The sequence below is a fragment of the Tupaia chinensis genome, unplaced genomic scaffold, assembly GCF_000334495.1.
Source record: "Tupaia chinensis unplaced genomic scaffold, TupChi_1.0 Scaffold000320_2, whole genome shotgun sequence".
Classification (NCBI taxonomy): Eukaryota; Metazoa; Chordata; class Mammalia; order Scandentia; family Tupaiidae; genus Tupaia; species Tupaia belangeri.
In genome coordinates this window covers 2,897,623-2,913,509 of record NW_006159814.1, presented here as the reverse complement: position 1 = coordinate 2,913,509, position 15,887 = coordinate 2,897,623, and the positions used below count along the sequence as shown (strand labels likewise).

Here is a 15,887-nt window from a genome sequence, read left to right as displayed (position 1 = left end):
ATTCCACCTCCTCACTCTCGAGCAATGATTTGAATACATGAAGTAAGGTCAAAAAAGCAATAGGGGAACCACATTTATGTTTGTCCTAAGTTGTCCCAAGTCCAGTTTAACGGATGTCCACCTGTGCAAGACAAATGGTGGGTGGACTCAGGTTTCAAGGCCTTCTATCTCACCTTACCTACTCCAGGTCTGCTTTTGAGAAGTAAAAACCAAAACTCACTTTATAATCATCTTTAATTGAGCTTCAGATCTGGAAACAGATCTAGACAAGTTAGGGGAGAAGAGAAGGGATTAGACAGCCGATGTCCTCCAAGTGAAGGTTTCATAAGAGAGAAGCTGGGAACCCAGCGAGTCATTAACGTCTTCACCGACTCTAATAAAGGTTGGTCTTTTTCATGATTCGCAGAAACTCATCCTCGTTCACTTCGCCGTCTCCATCCCGATCAGCTTCATCAATCATTTCCTGCAGTTCCTCGTCGGTGAGGTTTTCCCCTAGCTCGTTGGCCACACGCTTTAGGTTTTTGAAAGAGATCTTCCCGGTTTCATCGTCATCAAAGAGCTTGAACGCCTTCAGGATTTCTTCCTTAGTGTCTTTCTCGGACATCTTCTGAGTCATCACGGCCAGGAAGTCATTGAAGCTGATCTTCCCTGTGCCTTCCTTATCCACTTCGGAGATCATTTTCTTCATCTCTTCCTTCCTAGGTTCGAAACCCAGCGCTCTCATGGCCACCTTCAACTCCTTTACGTCGATGGTCCCACTTCCATCGGCATCGAAAAGGTCAAACGCTTCCCGGACTTCTTGCTTCTGATCTTCAGTAAGCTCAGGTTTGGGTCCCATCTTTCTCTTCTGACTGGCGGAGGCCACAGCTGGCTTTTTGACACTGGAAGCCATCCTGAGGCGGTTGTTACCTTAACGATTCCGCAGCCAGCACTGCGCTTGCGCAGGCGCCCCCACCTGGAGCAGCGCGGGCCTCGCCTCATTCATTTCCACTCGCCACACCACTCGCCCGTCCTGCAAGCCCCATCGAACCACGCCCACCTCATCTTGTTTATATTATAAGCCACAGTTCCCTGGGTTTACTACCCAGTTTCCAGGAATTGATACCTGAGCTGGCAAGAACCGCTTGTAATCACAGATGTCTTCTGTAATTCACTGGCGTGTGCAGGTCTTTCCAGGTCGTTTGATAGCATCCACTGGACGTTTGATAGATTAGCGGGTTCTTCCTCTCTCCTTTTCCACACTAATTAAAACACCCTTTTGGTCTGAAGTTGCCTACCAGGACATTAGAATAAATCAAGGTTGAATTTGATCACCTGGCATTCGATGTGAGTAAGGAGAAGCAAGACAGAATATTAAAAGTCACACCGTGTGTTCAATTTGATATAAATGGAAAAGAGATAAAATGGGGAAAGTTACATATAAAATGTGTAGAAGTTCGTCTCCTGATGTTCCATTCAACAATAATAAAATTTTTCTGGCACGTTCTCAAACATGAAATGTAATATCCAAATGTATGATTTATTTTCAGTGTTTCAGTGTTGCATACTCAGTATAATTACACTTGAGTAATGGTCCTAATTTCATTCGCTAGGCTTTTTGATTTGGAAAGAGGGAGTTGAAATACTGCATTCTGGTATTCTGATGTATTTTTTTCAAACCCTGGTAGCCTATTACTCAGGCTGTTTATCATCTAATCAGGGCTGTGCTGAAACCTACCTATGGTAGCCCTCCTTTGGCAGTGGATGTGGGAGGAGATGGAGCAGGGCATGTTGGAACTCAAAATTGCCTCTTAGGAATAGAAGGCTCCTCCTGTAAACTAGAGGGGGGGAAAATGGGAGCTTCTCAAATGAAAAGAAAGAAAAAGTTACCAAATCAGCCCCTAAAGCAATTGCCTTTAGAATGACTTGCTCTGTATTTCCCTAAACAGTTTTTAAAAATTATTTATTTAAGGGAACCAGCAGTTAGCGTAATGGCTATGTCGCTGGATTCCCACGTAGTCGACCGCGGTTCGTGTCCCGGACCCGGTGGCTTAAAACTCACGCCGGCGCGTGTGCGTGCGTGCCCAAGATTCCAAAAAAAAAAAATATATATATATATATATATATATATATTTAACTTCATAGTTGCTATTTTTTTTTTTTTAATTTGCTACAGGGCATGTGCGAGATAGGAAAAATGAGAAAACTGGTCACTAGGTCCGGGACTGGAATAGCAGCCGGCCACATGGGAGTCTAGTTCCTCAATCACCATGCCACCTGCTGGGCCCGACTTTAAACAGTCTTTGAAAAGAAAGAAAACTGACTTTATTTTTAAAGCATTCTTCTCCCCCTCAAAACAGAGCCTCAGTTTATTACTACTCAATCACAGATGGCACTTTGAAGAGTTTTTGTTCTTATTTTTTATCACCAGCACCTAAAATGGTCCTTGACACATAATAGGTATACTAATAAATATTCATTGAATAAACAAAAGACAGTTGAGTTGGTCTTAAAATACCTGAACCATCCAAGTAAGACAAGCAACCAAATGATGCTAGGAACGTTTTGTTTTTTTGTTTTTGTTTTAAAATTTTGCCATTGGGCTCATGTGCTTGCCAGAGACAGAGAGAAAGAGACAGAAAGAGAAAGAGAGAAAGCACCCCTTATGGGGCATAGTCATGATATGATCCCCTTTCCTCCATTTCTCCCTCCTGTTGGGATTTGGAGCATGCACACACACATGCACCTGGTATGTTTTTCAAGCCACTGGATCTGGGATTTGAACTGTGCATTGGCCATGTGGGATCCAGCCACCTTTACCACCACACCACTGGCTGGTCCATTAAGAATATTTTACAAATTGGGTTATTTTGTTTATTTGTTTGAATTAGTGATCAGGAGCCAAATGGCGATGCACTAGTAACCCAATGCCCCACAGTGCTGCACCTACATGGGAAGGTCCCAGGTTTGCCTCCCAAGGTCTCTGTACACATGCGTGCATGTTCCTATATCCAGGCTGGCTAAGACTGGGGATGGGTCACAGTGCGAAGACTATTGAGTGTGCCTCTGTTTCTCAGAAGAAATCATCTTTTTTTTTTTTTTTTTGAGTTTTTCTGCTATAGGGCACACGCGCTTGCCAGAAAGACACAGAGAGACAGAGAGACAGAAAGCGAGAAATCACCCCCCAGGGGGGATGGTCACGCTGCAATCCCTTCCCCTCCATTCTCCTCTTGGGATCTTGGGCACATACGCACACGTGCCCAGTGTGAGTTTAAGCCACCGGGTCCAGAACTCGAACCACACGCAGTCGACTACATGGGAATTCAGTGACATAGCCATTAAGCTAACTGCTGGTCCCAGAAGAAATCATCTTTAAAAATAAATAAATGAATAGATTAGTGACCAGATATTGTTTCCATGTTTTGCCTAATTAGCCCTATCTCACTACCTGACCCAGCTGATGTGTGACTCAAAAGACAGAAGCCTTGGACACAGGGTTTCTAAAAGCCAAGGAAACTTACCTGGAACCTCCCTTAAACTGCCTTCCAGCACTTGTTGCAGACAATGCCAACTCAGTAGGCTCTGGCAGGTAGATGCTGCAGTTGCTGATCCTCCAACCCCACAAATCCTCCTGCTCTGCTTCCTTCCAAATCTGAAAGCCTGGGATCCTGTCCCTAGCCGATGCCTTATTATCTCTGTGACCTTGGGAAAATCACTTAACCTCCCAAACTCATTTGAAACATCTGCAAAGTAGGCCACGTAATAAAACTTCATAATGAATTTTCAGTGAAAGAACATACAAGCTCTTGGGACAGTGCCCCAGTGAGGCCATACCCAGCTGAGTAGTTGTGAGTTGAATCTGAATTCCACCCAGGCATCATGCATTTCCTTCAACACCCACCCCTCTGCCCAAATTCAAGCCAAGCCATGATGTGTTGGGAAAAACTGAAGGATAGAAGCTGCCTTACATAGAGCTCCATTTGAGCCAAACTGAGCTCAAAGCTGAGCGGTTGTCATGGTTTCCAGATGTGCACAATCAACAGTCACAACAAAGGGCCACCAAGAGCTCCCTTCATAGAAAGCAATACCCTCAGTCAGAGTCAGCTCTTGGGGAGTTCCCATGTGTGCATAATCCAAATTCCGATTGAAAAGGAAGGGGATAATCATATTTATAGTGTGCCTGGCACTGGGCTCAAGCCTCACGTTTGTCATCTCATTTAAGCCTTGCAAGCATTTTGCATTTTGTAGATGGAAAAAATGAGGCACGGGAGAGGTCTGTAACATGTACCTAGTGGCACACAGCCAATAAATGGCGACTCTGGGATTTAAACCTTGACCTGTGTGAGTCCAGTGCTGAGGCTTTGTTTGCCACACCATGCTGCCTTCTCCAGAGCCTGACATCAGAATGCAGGGAAGATATGATACTGATTTTCTTTCCTTAACCTAACAATATTTAGGCATCTTGCCTACAAAGATTGAACAGGAATTTGTAGTATCTAAGACAGGGCTCCAAGGTCTCTGAGACAAGTCACAGAGAGAAAATGCAATATGCTTGGTATTTCCATTTGTTCTTCAGTTCTGCTTCACTCCTCCTTGCTTTCAGCTCTGTGTACAAATTAGTGGGACGGGGCCAGCAGGTGGCATGGTGGTTAAGGTCACTGGACTCCCACATGGCCAACCGCAGTTCAAGTCCCGGATCTAGGGGCTTGCTTTCTTGGGACCAGCAGTTAGCATAATGGCTATGTCACTGGACTCCCATGTAATCGACCGCAGTTTTGAGTCCCGGACCCGGTGGCTTAAACTCATTCCGGGCACATGTGTATGTGTGGCCAAGGTCCCGAGAGGAGAATGGAGGAAAAGGGATTGCGACGTGGCCATCCCCCAGGGGGGGATTTCTCGCTTTCTGTCTGTCTGTCTCACTGTCTTTCTGATGAGCGCATGCGCCGTATAGCAAAAACCTCTCAAAAAAAAAAAAAAAGATAAAAAAAATGAGTGGGAAACAGTCTAAGCAAAGTGCCTTTTTATAGTGTGGTCAATGCAATGTATGTGAAAATCACCTTCAATACTTTAACGTCACTTTTCAAGGTCTAGTGAGACTGAGAGACCAGCAGATGGTGTAATGGTGACGTGGCTGGACTCCCACGTAGTCGACTGTAGTTTGAGTCTTGGACCCAGCGACTTAAAACACACTGGGCGCGTGTGCATGCATACCCAAAATCCTGAGAGGAGAATGGAGAAGAAGGAATTGTGGCCTGGCCCTCCCCCCTTGGGGATGATTTCTCACTTTCTGTCTCTCTCTCTGTCTCTCCAGTGAGTGCACATACTCTATAGTAAAAATCTGGAAACAAAACAAAACAAAACAAAAACTTTAAAAAAAAAAGGCTGGGGGTCAGCAGTTAGCATAATGGTTATGTTGCTGGACTCCCATGTAGTCGACCGTGGTTCGAGTCTCCGACTCAGTGGCTTAAAACTCACCCCAGGTGCGTGTGTGTGAATGTCCAAGATCCCGAGAGGAGAATGGAGGAGAAGGGATTGCAGAGTGGCCATCCCCCCTGGGGGGTGATTTCTCGCTTTCTGTCTCTCTGTCTCTCTCCGTCTTTGGGGGCAACAAACCCCTAAAAAAAAAACCCCCAAAAAAAAAAAAAAAAAAAAAAAAAAAAAAGACTGAAATGAAATTGACAAGGTGTCCTAAAAAAAAAAAAAAAAATCTCTGCATTTTAAGTGGGGTTTGTTTGTTTACTGTAGGGTTTGTTTCCACTCGAAATTTTTTGTATCACAATCTCCTAGGTAATATGTAATGCCAGTTGTTGATTATCTAAGAGGGGGAGAAGAGATGGCTATTTAAGTCTGGTCATGGAGACTTAACAGCTGGAAGGGGGTCAGGGAGAAGTATTGGAATTCCACAGCAGGGTCTGGAGTCAGTTGAGACCAAGAGAAAAGGACTCACATAGCCTGCTTATGCTGATTATTTGGTTTTCCATTTGATTTGCATGGCATGAAAAAGGTGAGGCTCAGGAGTCTTTTAAAATTTAAGTTGCACTCAGCAAATTCAGCAAATTCCAGGTGCCACCCAAGGCAGAAAACATGCATTAATAAAGCCTCTTTATAGCTGCTTATTATTTACTTTTCAACAAATCAGAACAGAGGAAATGCAAATGCTTGACACTGCTCCTGCATAAGCACGACCCCTGTGCTGAGAGGGAGGGGGGGACCCCAAAACTAACAATAACTAGGCTACACTATTTATTCTTAAATATGTGGAGACATTTACAAGAAATAGACTCAGCAGCAAAAGTTTTACAATCCCGGTGGTCTCTGAATGGGAATATGAAGTCAAGTCTAATGACTCAACCCAAGCCTTTTTTTGGCAAGCACTGCAACAGATTCAAGTGTCCAGCCAAGGGCTACATGATTCCTAATTCTATGAACCCCAGAAATAAAGAAATGCTCTTCTCAGATACAAAAGCAGACTCGATTTTATAAAGTAATTTTTTAGAATTTCATGCTATTTTTCAAATGATCACCTAAATATTTCTAATAGCAAAGGAGAGTTTTAAACAGTCCTCAGGGGTCTAGGGGAACATTTGGAAGAAACCTGCAATAAGCATGAAATGTCTTTATACTCTTTTTATAATCCTTAAAAAGATTTTTTAAAAGAATTTAAAAAATCACTTTCTGCTTCATAGCATACTTGCTGGTACCATTATGGTTTTAAATGACTGACCACTGAGCAAATTTGATTTTTTTCCCCAAAGTATGCATTGTGCTCATTTTGTGACTTTAAGTATACCCAGAGGGCACAGACCAGGGGCTATTAGAACCTTACATGTTTTAGCCAACATGGATGTGGAAGACTTACTGTGAGGCTCAGAGTAAATAAAATAAAGGTCTGCGATGCTTCTCATCTCTATGCAGTCAAGATGCCCTCCACTTATACATCATTTAGGTTTGGAAATTGAAGAGGAAGGGGAGGAAAGTATGTGGTGGATAGGAGGGAAGATGGATGAATCTCCAGAGCATTTAGAACTTTAGAAGTGCAATAAAATGAAGAGCAAACAATGAAAGTATGACTGTCCTTTCCCCCTTGGCATCCCAGATCAGTCCAAACTAAGCACTGTTTTGATGAAGACAAGCTGAAAAAAAGACACAGTCTATGTTGATATAAACTCAAAGCAGAACCTCATGGGATTGGGATGCAACAGTTGTCCAACCTTTCAAGTAGTCTGCAGAAGGCCCACCAGGTGCAGGCACCCTAAAGAAAATAGAGTCACAGACCAAGGCAACTGGATCCACATGGCGAAGGTTCTGGCTTCATGTCCTGAAACATCCCTGAGCATGTTGGAATATGTGTGCATGCCTGTGATCTGGGCTGACTGAAGCTGGGGGTGGGTTATGGCATGAAGACCCTGTTGATGGTGCCTGTTTTGCTGTCTATATATGTATCTTTCTCTCTCTCATGAAAGAAAGAAGAAAAAAAAGGAAGAAAGAAAGAAAAAGAAAGGAAAGAAAGAAAGAGAGAAAGAAAGAAGGAAGAAAGGAAGGGAGGAAAGAAGGAAGAAAAAAAAGATGAAAGAGAAAGAAAGAAAGAAAAAGAAACTTTAAAAAGAGGGGAAAAGCGAAACTATAGGTCATTTTAGCTCCTCTGAAGCAACAGCTAGCAATCCCTTTATCAACAAGTAATCAAATTACAACCCCCTCCTGATAAGCCTTCAAGTAGAAAATGCAGAACCATGAAGCCCAGGAGTGGCCTAGCTGAATGTTTTAAATATCTCATAGATTGAGCTATTGGTTGTTCTTTGATCTACCTTCTTTCATTCTCCAAGGGCCCTGGGACTTCAGCATGTAAAGCTGACTCAGGCTGTAAACTAAGGAGAATTTTCCACTCACCAGAGATTGAAAGGTCAGAAGCCTACAGGGGTGTTTGGTAACACAGAGTGAATCAAGTGGGCTGTTGGGGAAGGCATACTTGGAGATTAGCACTGACCTGGAGAGTTTGTGCCCTTTTAAAAGATATTTCAATTCAATTAAAAACAAACAAAGTAACTGCCCAGGTCCAGGAAAACAGATCAAACAGTACTTAGCTCCTGGACTGCATGATGTTCACCCAGCACTTGTCCAGCCCCAGAGACAAGGGCAGACAGGGAAAATGAAATCCTAACCTAAAGCTGATTTGCAACTTGTTCCTTTAGAATGGTGTAAATATTTTTACTGAGGGACAGAAGACAATAAAGGACCAGCCCACATGGGATTGTGAACTACTGCAGATGGATCAATGAATCTGCTCAATGTTTTCTCCTGCGCCAGCCAGGAAGAAGGAGAGCCCACTCTCTCCCTCATGTTCCTGTGTCCTTTTCACCTGGAGCCCTGGAGACCCACCAGGCCCCTGAGGCTGGCAGAGAGGTTGCTCTAGGTAGTGTGAGGTCCTGTGTGGCACAGTGAGGGAACAGAGCAGGTAGGGGCTAGGACTCTCCTGCGTATGCCATAACAGTCACGTTTCCAGGAGGCTGCTCTTAGCTCACAGGGACCTGGGGAAGCCCAGTGACAGTGACAGGAGATAGTAGAGACCACATATGCCTTTTATGAGGAGTAGACTTGTATTTTTAAAATTCTGGCAACTGGATTTAGGATCAAAATGAGTTCCTTGACTGAAACACTCATTTTTTAAAAAGCTTCTGAACTAAATTACACTTCTACTATCCTTCAAAGTTTAGCAGTTTGTCAGTCAGCAAAACATCAAAGGAAACCTACAGATCATTTTAGGCTTCTCTGAAGCAACAGGGAGGGATCCCTTTATCAACAAGTAATCATATTGCAGCCCCCTCCTGATAAGCCGTCCTGCTAGGACAGGAGGAGGTGATGTCCTCGCTTCCTTTTGAACTAGGGACTGACCGTTCCATGGAGGTGTCTCATTTTGATGTTGATTAAACTTCTGAAACTCCGGAGGAGTTCCACACCCAGAGGAGGTGACCCTCCTGGTTTCCTTTATGTTCTGCATTTGTATCTACAAAATTTTTTTCAAATTCTTTTGGTTTCTGTATTAGTCTTATCTGAACCTCATGTTCTTTTGTTTTGTTTTGTTTTCATGTAGCACTGCTCCAGGTTTATTTTGCCCTGAATGCCATGTGTGGACAACAATGCATTGGAACATAAGCTAGGTCCCTTATGTGTTGTCTCGTTATCGATTACACCTCATATAAAGTGTTTGCCTGCCAGGGTGACTTCAGGTCCCATTGCATTCATGTGACTCCATGGTTAATTTTAAAGCTCTTCATATCTTCTAGAAAAGACAGACACTCAGGAAAAGAATATTTGGGGCCATCAGATGCCGTGGTAGTTGAGGTGCTGGGATCCCACATAGCTGACCATCGTTTGAGTCCCAGACCTTGTGACTTGCTTTCTCAGTTTCCCTCTTTCTCTGTCTCTGTCTCTCTCTCTGGTCAAATAAAATAATAATAATAATAATAAAATAATAATTCTTTTTTTAAAGAAAGAAAAATAATATTTTAAGAGAAACAGATGGGAATGAGGCAGGGGAGTGGGGGCAGAGGAAACAAGTTAGTTCTCGAGTATGAACTCACATTCCCAACTCATCTACCAAGCTGGGTTGAAAAGAGAGGGATAAGTGTCTCCCTGTAGACTTGTCTGTTTGAACTTACCAGGATCAGGAGTATCTAGTGACTCTCAAGAAAATGGTAGACACTCTTAGACCTCTCTGCTTTAAAACTGATATCCCAATTTTCCAATATAGTCAACTTTTAGAGACTAAAGCATACCTATATATCTTATGGTTACGTACTATTTAAATAAAGAGGTACCTTAGAATTTCTGATTCATTAAAGATTAATCTAGAATACACACCAAAAGATTAAATTTAAATGTAGCCTGAGGGCACTTCAGAAATTTACCAGATTAGGATTAATGTCTAGATAAATGGAGTAAGATTAAGAATGTGTTTAGAAATTGTATCCTGGTCTTAGTGAAAAGCAGTTCACAGACAAATATCTCTCTTCTGTTTCTGGTTATTCCACCTCCACCAGAACCTATGGCAGCTCCAATGAGTAAAAGGCAGAGATACTAGAACAAGTCGTCTATATTATGTAGGTGGTATGTAAATAGGTAGGGAGTGACCATATGGCCAGGCGCGCAGGGCACGTGGTATGGTGGGGAGTTTGAGTGTGGGTCCAGAAGCCCTATATGCCTGCCTTCGAATGCCAGGCCCTTCCATTTCTAGTCACTAGACCTGGGCATACTTAGCTTCAATGTCCTATACAATGGATGAAAGAGCAATTAGCTCGCAGAGTCATGGCAGTGATTAAATGATAGTAAGACATGTAACGTATTGACTGCTGTGTCCAGAGAAAGTATATTGGGATTCAGTGACTTGTGGTCAACTGTGCTTTGCAAATATTAAGTGGAAAATTCCAGAGATAAAAAAGTAGTAAGTTTTAAATGGTGTGCTGTTCTGAGTAGTGTGGTGAAACCCTGTGCTGCACCGCTCCATCCCTTCTTCATTACAGGAATGAGAAGGGTGAGTAGTACAGTAAGATATCTGAGCCCAGCCTGTGGTATGGTGGTTAAGATGGCTGGATCCCACATGGTCGAATACGTGGTTCAAGTCTTAGACCTGGCAGCTTGAAATACACCCTGGGCCTGGGGCTGGCAAGTGGAGTGGTGGTTAAGAGCACTGGATGCTCACATGGCCGACTGCAGTTTGAGTCCCAGACCTGGTGGCTTGCTTTCTCACTTTCCCTCTGCCTCTCACTCTGTTCCTCTCTGGTCAAATTAAATAAATAAATAAATAAATAAAGTTAAGTAAAATAATTATTTTAAAAAAAATACATCCTGGGTATTTGTGCTCACTATCCTGACAGGAGGGAGAGATGGAGAAGAGATTGCAATGTGACTATTCCCCATGTGGGTGCTTTCTCACTTTTGCTTTCTCTCTCTCTGTCTCTCTCTGGCGAGCACACAGGCACTCTGAAAAATTAAACAAACAAACAAACAAACAAAACATTTTACCAAGGCAAGCCTGTGCATATTTAACAAACTGTTTGGAGGGGCTATGTTTGGATGGCAATTAACCATCCAGTTAATTCAATTATTTGGTACCAATTACTGCAATGTTCTGTAGTGTCATGGACTAAGCCAGCTGGTGGTGAGATGTTCAGCTTGGTTATAATGAACATCATGGCTTTGCTGTTTACTGTGAAGAATTTTTCATTCACCAAATCTCTCCAGTTTGATGTTTATAAGTTATGATTACCAGACACACATACACACACACACACACACACACACACACACACACTTTTAATGATAGAGAGCACATGCATATGCATGAAAAGAAGAGAGACCGTGGGAGGCACCCTCAACAGGGGCTGGTCACTCCATGATCCCCTTTACTCAGCCTCCCAGCTCCTCAGAATTCTTGGCACTTACGCACCATGTGTGCCCAGCATGTCTTCAAGCCAACCCAGCGATCCAAACCTGTGGTCAGGCACATGGTTTCCAGCCTCTCAGGACACTTGCATTACTGCTGTGCCACAGCAGCTGGACCTAGACTTACTTTTAATTAATTTCCCACATAACAGTATCTTAAATAAAATACATGTATTTCTCTCTCATACTGTCCAAGCGCACACAGTTATTCAGACATTCCCAGAGTGTCAAGCTCTTTCAGTATGATGGGAGTTGAAAAGTTCATAGAGGGACCAGCAGATGGCATAATGGTTACATCACTGGACTCCTAGGTAGTCAAACACAGTTCGAGTCCCAGACCCAGCACCTTAAAACTCACACCAGGTGCACATGCATACATGTGTGCCCAAAATCCCGAGGGGAGACTGGAGAAGGGATTGTGGCATGGCCATCTCCCTGGGGGGGTGGTGGTGATTTATTGCTTTCTGTCTCTCTGTCTCTCCAGCAAGTGCACGTGCCCTATAGCAAAAATTTCTCTTAAAAAAAAAAGTTTGTGGGGAAAAAAAAACTGAGTTAATATATGAGTTTATTTTAGTGCCAAGAAAAAGAAAAAGGAAATCCATATCCATACATAGATTTTTTTCTTTTTAATTTTTTTGGAGAGTTTTTTTGTTGTTGTTCTGTTTTATTTTTGTTTTTTTTTTGCTTTGTTTTATTTTTGCTATAGGGCATGAGCGCTCACCAGAAAGGCAGAGAGAGACAGAGAGACAGAAATTTAGAAATCACCCCCCCCGGGGGGGGGGATGGCCACACTGCAATCCCTTCTCCTCCTTTCTCCTCTCGGCATCTTGGGCACACACGCACATGTGCCTGGCATGAGTTTAAGCCACCAGGTCCAGGACTCAAACCGCAGCCAACTACATGGGAGTTCAGTGACATAGCCATTACACCAACTGCAGGTCCTGAGTTCTTTAGAACTTTTTAAAAATGATGTAAATAAAGGTTAGATTTTATTACCACTTACATGTAAACAATAAACCAGTTGTAGAACATTCTATTCCATTTTGTTACTGTTAGAGCTTAGACAGTGATGTCCCATGGGGGCATTATAACCTGGTAGTATAGTGGTTAAGAGAGCCAGATCCCACATGGCTGATGACAACTTGAATTTGGGCCCCAATGACTTGAAAGAAATGCTGGGCACATGTATGTGCATGCCTAGGAAATCCTAATAGGATGGGAAATTGGAGGATTGTGGTGTGACCATGTCTCATGGCGGGGGGGGACGTGCTCACTCTCTCTCTTTCTGTTTCTTTCTGGCAAATATATGCACCCTCTCGTAATGAAAAGAAAAGAAGAGAAAGAAAAGGAAGAAAGAAGAGAAAAAGAAAGAAAAGAGAAAGGAAAAAAAAAAGAAATGAAAGAAAAACAACAACCGATAAAAGGTTGCCCCAAAGTATGGCAAGTTGGCAAGCTGAATACTTTGAACTTAAAGGTCATTAGAAGCCTCAGAAAAATCCTCAGAAAGTCTCTCTCACTTTTTCCTGCATTTCTATCACTCACCCCTCATTTTTCCCTTGAAACAAGTCACAGAAAACAGAATTCTTCATCTCTGTGGCAGTCATAGAAATTAGAACCCCCTTCAGCTAGTCTATGGACTAGTAATTAAGGCAACTGGACCCGACATGGAAAGCTGCATGGTTTGAATCCCAGATCTGGCAGATAGGGAAACTAGTCAGGCATATGTATGTGTTTACCCATAATCCCAAGAGAAAAGACAAATGGAAGGGAAGGGATTGCAGCATGACCATGCCCCATGCAGAATGCTTTAGCTCATCCCCTCTCTCTGTGTGTCTCTTTCCGGTGAACATACATGCCCTCTGGCAACATTTTTAAAAAATAATATAAAGAGGGCCAGCAGATGGAGTAGAGGTTAAGGCAGCTGGATTATACATGCCCAACCGAGCCGTTCAAGTCCTAGACCCAACAGCTTGTAAAACACAATGGGTGTGTGTGCTTGCATGCCCAAAATCCTGAGAGGCGACTGAAGGAGAAGGTATTGCAGTATGGCCATCCCCCTGAGGGATGATTTCTCACTTTTCCTTTCTCTGTCTCTCCAGTAAATGAATGTGCCTTATAGCAAACTTTAAAATAATCATAATTTTTTTTAAAAAAGTGAGAGCTCTCTTTCCTAAAGTCAGCCGTAAAAACTAGAATGATTACTCTAACCTTTCCGCACCTTTCTGTGTCAATGCTGGCCATAAATAAATTCACCGAGCTATTATCTGACTGCAGGTTGTAAGACCCTTGTTCTGGAAGGGGATCTAGCCCATACCCAGGAGGAAGGAATGTCCCTCGGAGAGGTTAAGAATCTGAACAGATAGGCCTTGCTGGGTTTTTCACCTCAGCTCACTAACATTAGATTCGACCCTTTTGGCCCAATCATATTTCTACACAGCTGTCCATTCTTCCTCAAACCTAAGTGTAAAAAGTGGACAGTTTTCTGAAGATAACCTATAGTATCAACTGGACTGGTGAGAAATGTACACATGTTGGAATATTCACTTTGCAAGCTAAATAATGTGATTGAATGTATAAAAGAAATCCAAATAAGACAATTGTAAAAAAAAAAAAAAAAAAAAGAAAAAGGACAATTTTTGTTGTATCTTTGGGGTCATTTTGGAAAGCTCCCGGTGTCATACAAAATATTGACTAAATATATTTGTGATACTTTTCTATTCTTAACCTACCTTTTGTTGTAAGGGTGTTGGCCACGCCCCTTATGATGGGAGGAGCAGCATGGCACCCTTCCCATCCTACCTTGCTATGCTACCAGGCAGTTGCACCTACAGAGCTCAGTCCAGTTTACCCACAGGTGGATGAAATCACCTCACCCTCTCTCCTGGGAAACAGGGATCCTAATCACACTGCTTAGAAGTTTGCCTAGAGTGGCCTCTCACAGATAATCTCTCTTCACTTTATCATTATTGTCTTCCAAGAGGTTATCTTTCTCTAGAATTTATCTTCTTACAAATAATTATAAAGGAAAGAAGAACAAACAAACAAAACCATTACCCATGGTACTAGTTATGTGAACCCATTGGCCAAAACTGCATTCTCTCTCCCCATCAATAACCTAAACTTTCAAACATATAGGAATAGTTCAGGATTCCTTCTGGACTATTTTAAGGAGCAAATTTATTAGTTCTATAGCATCTCATAATCCTGAGGTATTTAGGAAAACTACATTCTTTGGATTCTGAAACCCTGGCTGTTTCCCCAGCTACTTCAAACAATGCAGCTTTTGCTGACAGAGCACTCTGTGGGCCAGCGGTGTTGTTGAATTGTAAGTAAATAATCTTGAAACAAATCCATGGTTGACACACTGTCATATTATGTTTACTGCTCCAGAGGAGGGATTTATTCTGAGGATATTGAAAAATTCCATTGCCGTTTGGGGGAAGTGACAATCAGGATCACTCATAAATTAAAGTGATTGCCCTCTGTACCACAGAGATGATCCAAAACATTGCTCATGTACTGAAATGTCATATGCGAAATAGAACAGTGCTGGATAAAAATATATAACGGTACTAAATAAAAACAGATACCGTGGATATGACAGATGTTTAAATTGCCAAGTTTGGTCACAGCTAGCTTCGTTCCTCTCCCAGGACTAATAAACGTAGGAGCTCTAAACTAGAGCAGAAAACTAACTGGTCCAACTGCATCATGCTTTATGTTAGCATAGATCACATGATGTAATATTCGCTTTTTTATTATTTAATATGTACCTTACTTTCCTTTCAAGAAGAGCATTTAGTAAATTATAGCTTTCTTTTATTTTTAGAGAGAGAGAGATTTTTACTATAGGATTCATGTGCTTGCTGGAGAGACATAGGGAGACAGAGATATAGAAAGTGAGAAATCACACACACACACACCCCCAGGGAGGATGGCCATGCCACAATTCCTTCTCCTCCATTCTCCTCTCACACATGTCCGTGTGTGCCCAACATGAATTGTAAGTTGCCAGGTCCAGGACTTCTACCACAGTAGACTACATGGGAGTCCAGTGACGTAACCATTAAGCCATCTGCTGCTTCCAGTAAATTGTAGCTTTCTAAAAATCAGTACCTCTCTACCTTCTTGTTCTTCCACCATGCCTAGGTCATGTGCACGGTTGACCTGGCTTTGCGAATGGTGAAAAAGATCATTAATATGCAGCAGGGACAAACACACAGATGAGGAAGGAATCAACCATGGTCCTGCATTTCAGGAAAAACCTTCCTAGGCTTACTCCATCTAAGTCACAGCAGGTGACTTCCAAAAGTTTAAGAGAAAATAGAGTTAAAAGTAGAAGTTGATTTTGATACAAACACATTTTGACATGTGTGTGCCACTTTTTTTTTTTGGAGAGATTTTCACTGTAGGGCACGTGCGCTCGCCAGACAGACAGAGAGAGACATAGAGACAGAAAGCGAGAAATC

At 42.5% G+C, this 15,887-nt stretch overlaps 1 protein-coding gene across 1 annotated transcript; it reads right to left on the bottom strand.

Moving 5' to 3' along the window:
* Window positions 1-216: 216 nt before the first annotated feature.
* Window positions 217-950, bottom strand: CETN1 (centrin 1). Its single transcript, XM_006151607.1, has one exon. It carries the CDS (start codon window positions 890-892, stop codon window positions 374-376), a length of 519 nt encoding a protein of 172 aa, XP_006151669.1. The 5' UTR covers window positions 893-950; the 3' UTR covers window positions 217-373.
* Between the last annotated feature and the right edge of the window lie 14,937 nt (window positions 951-15,887).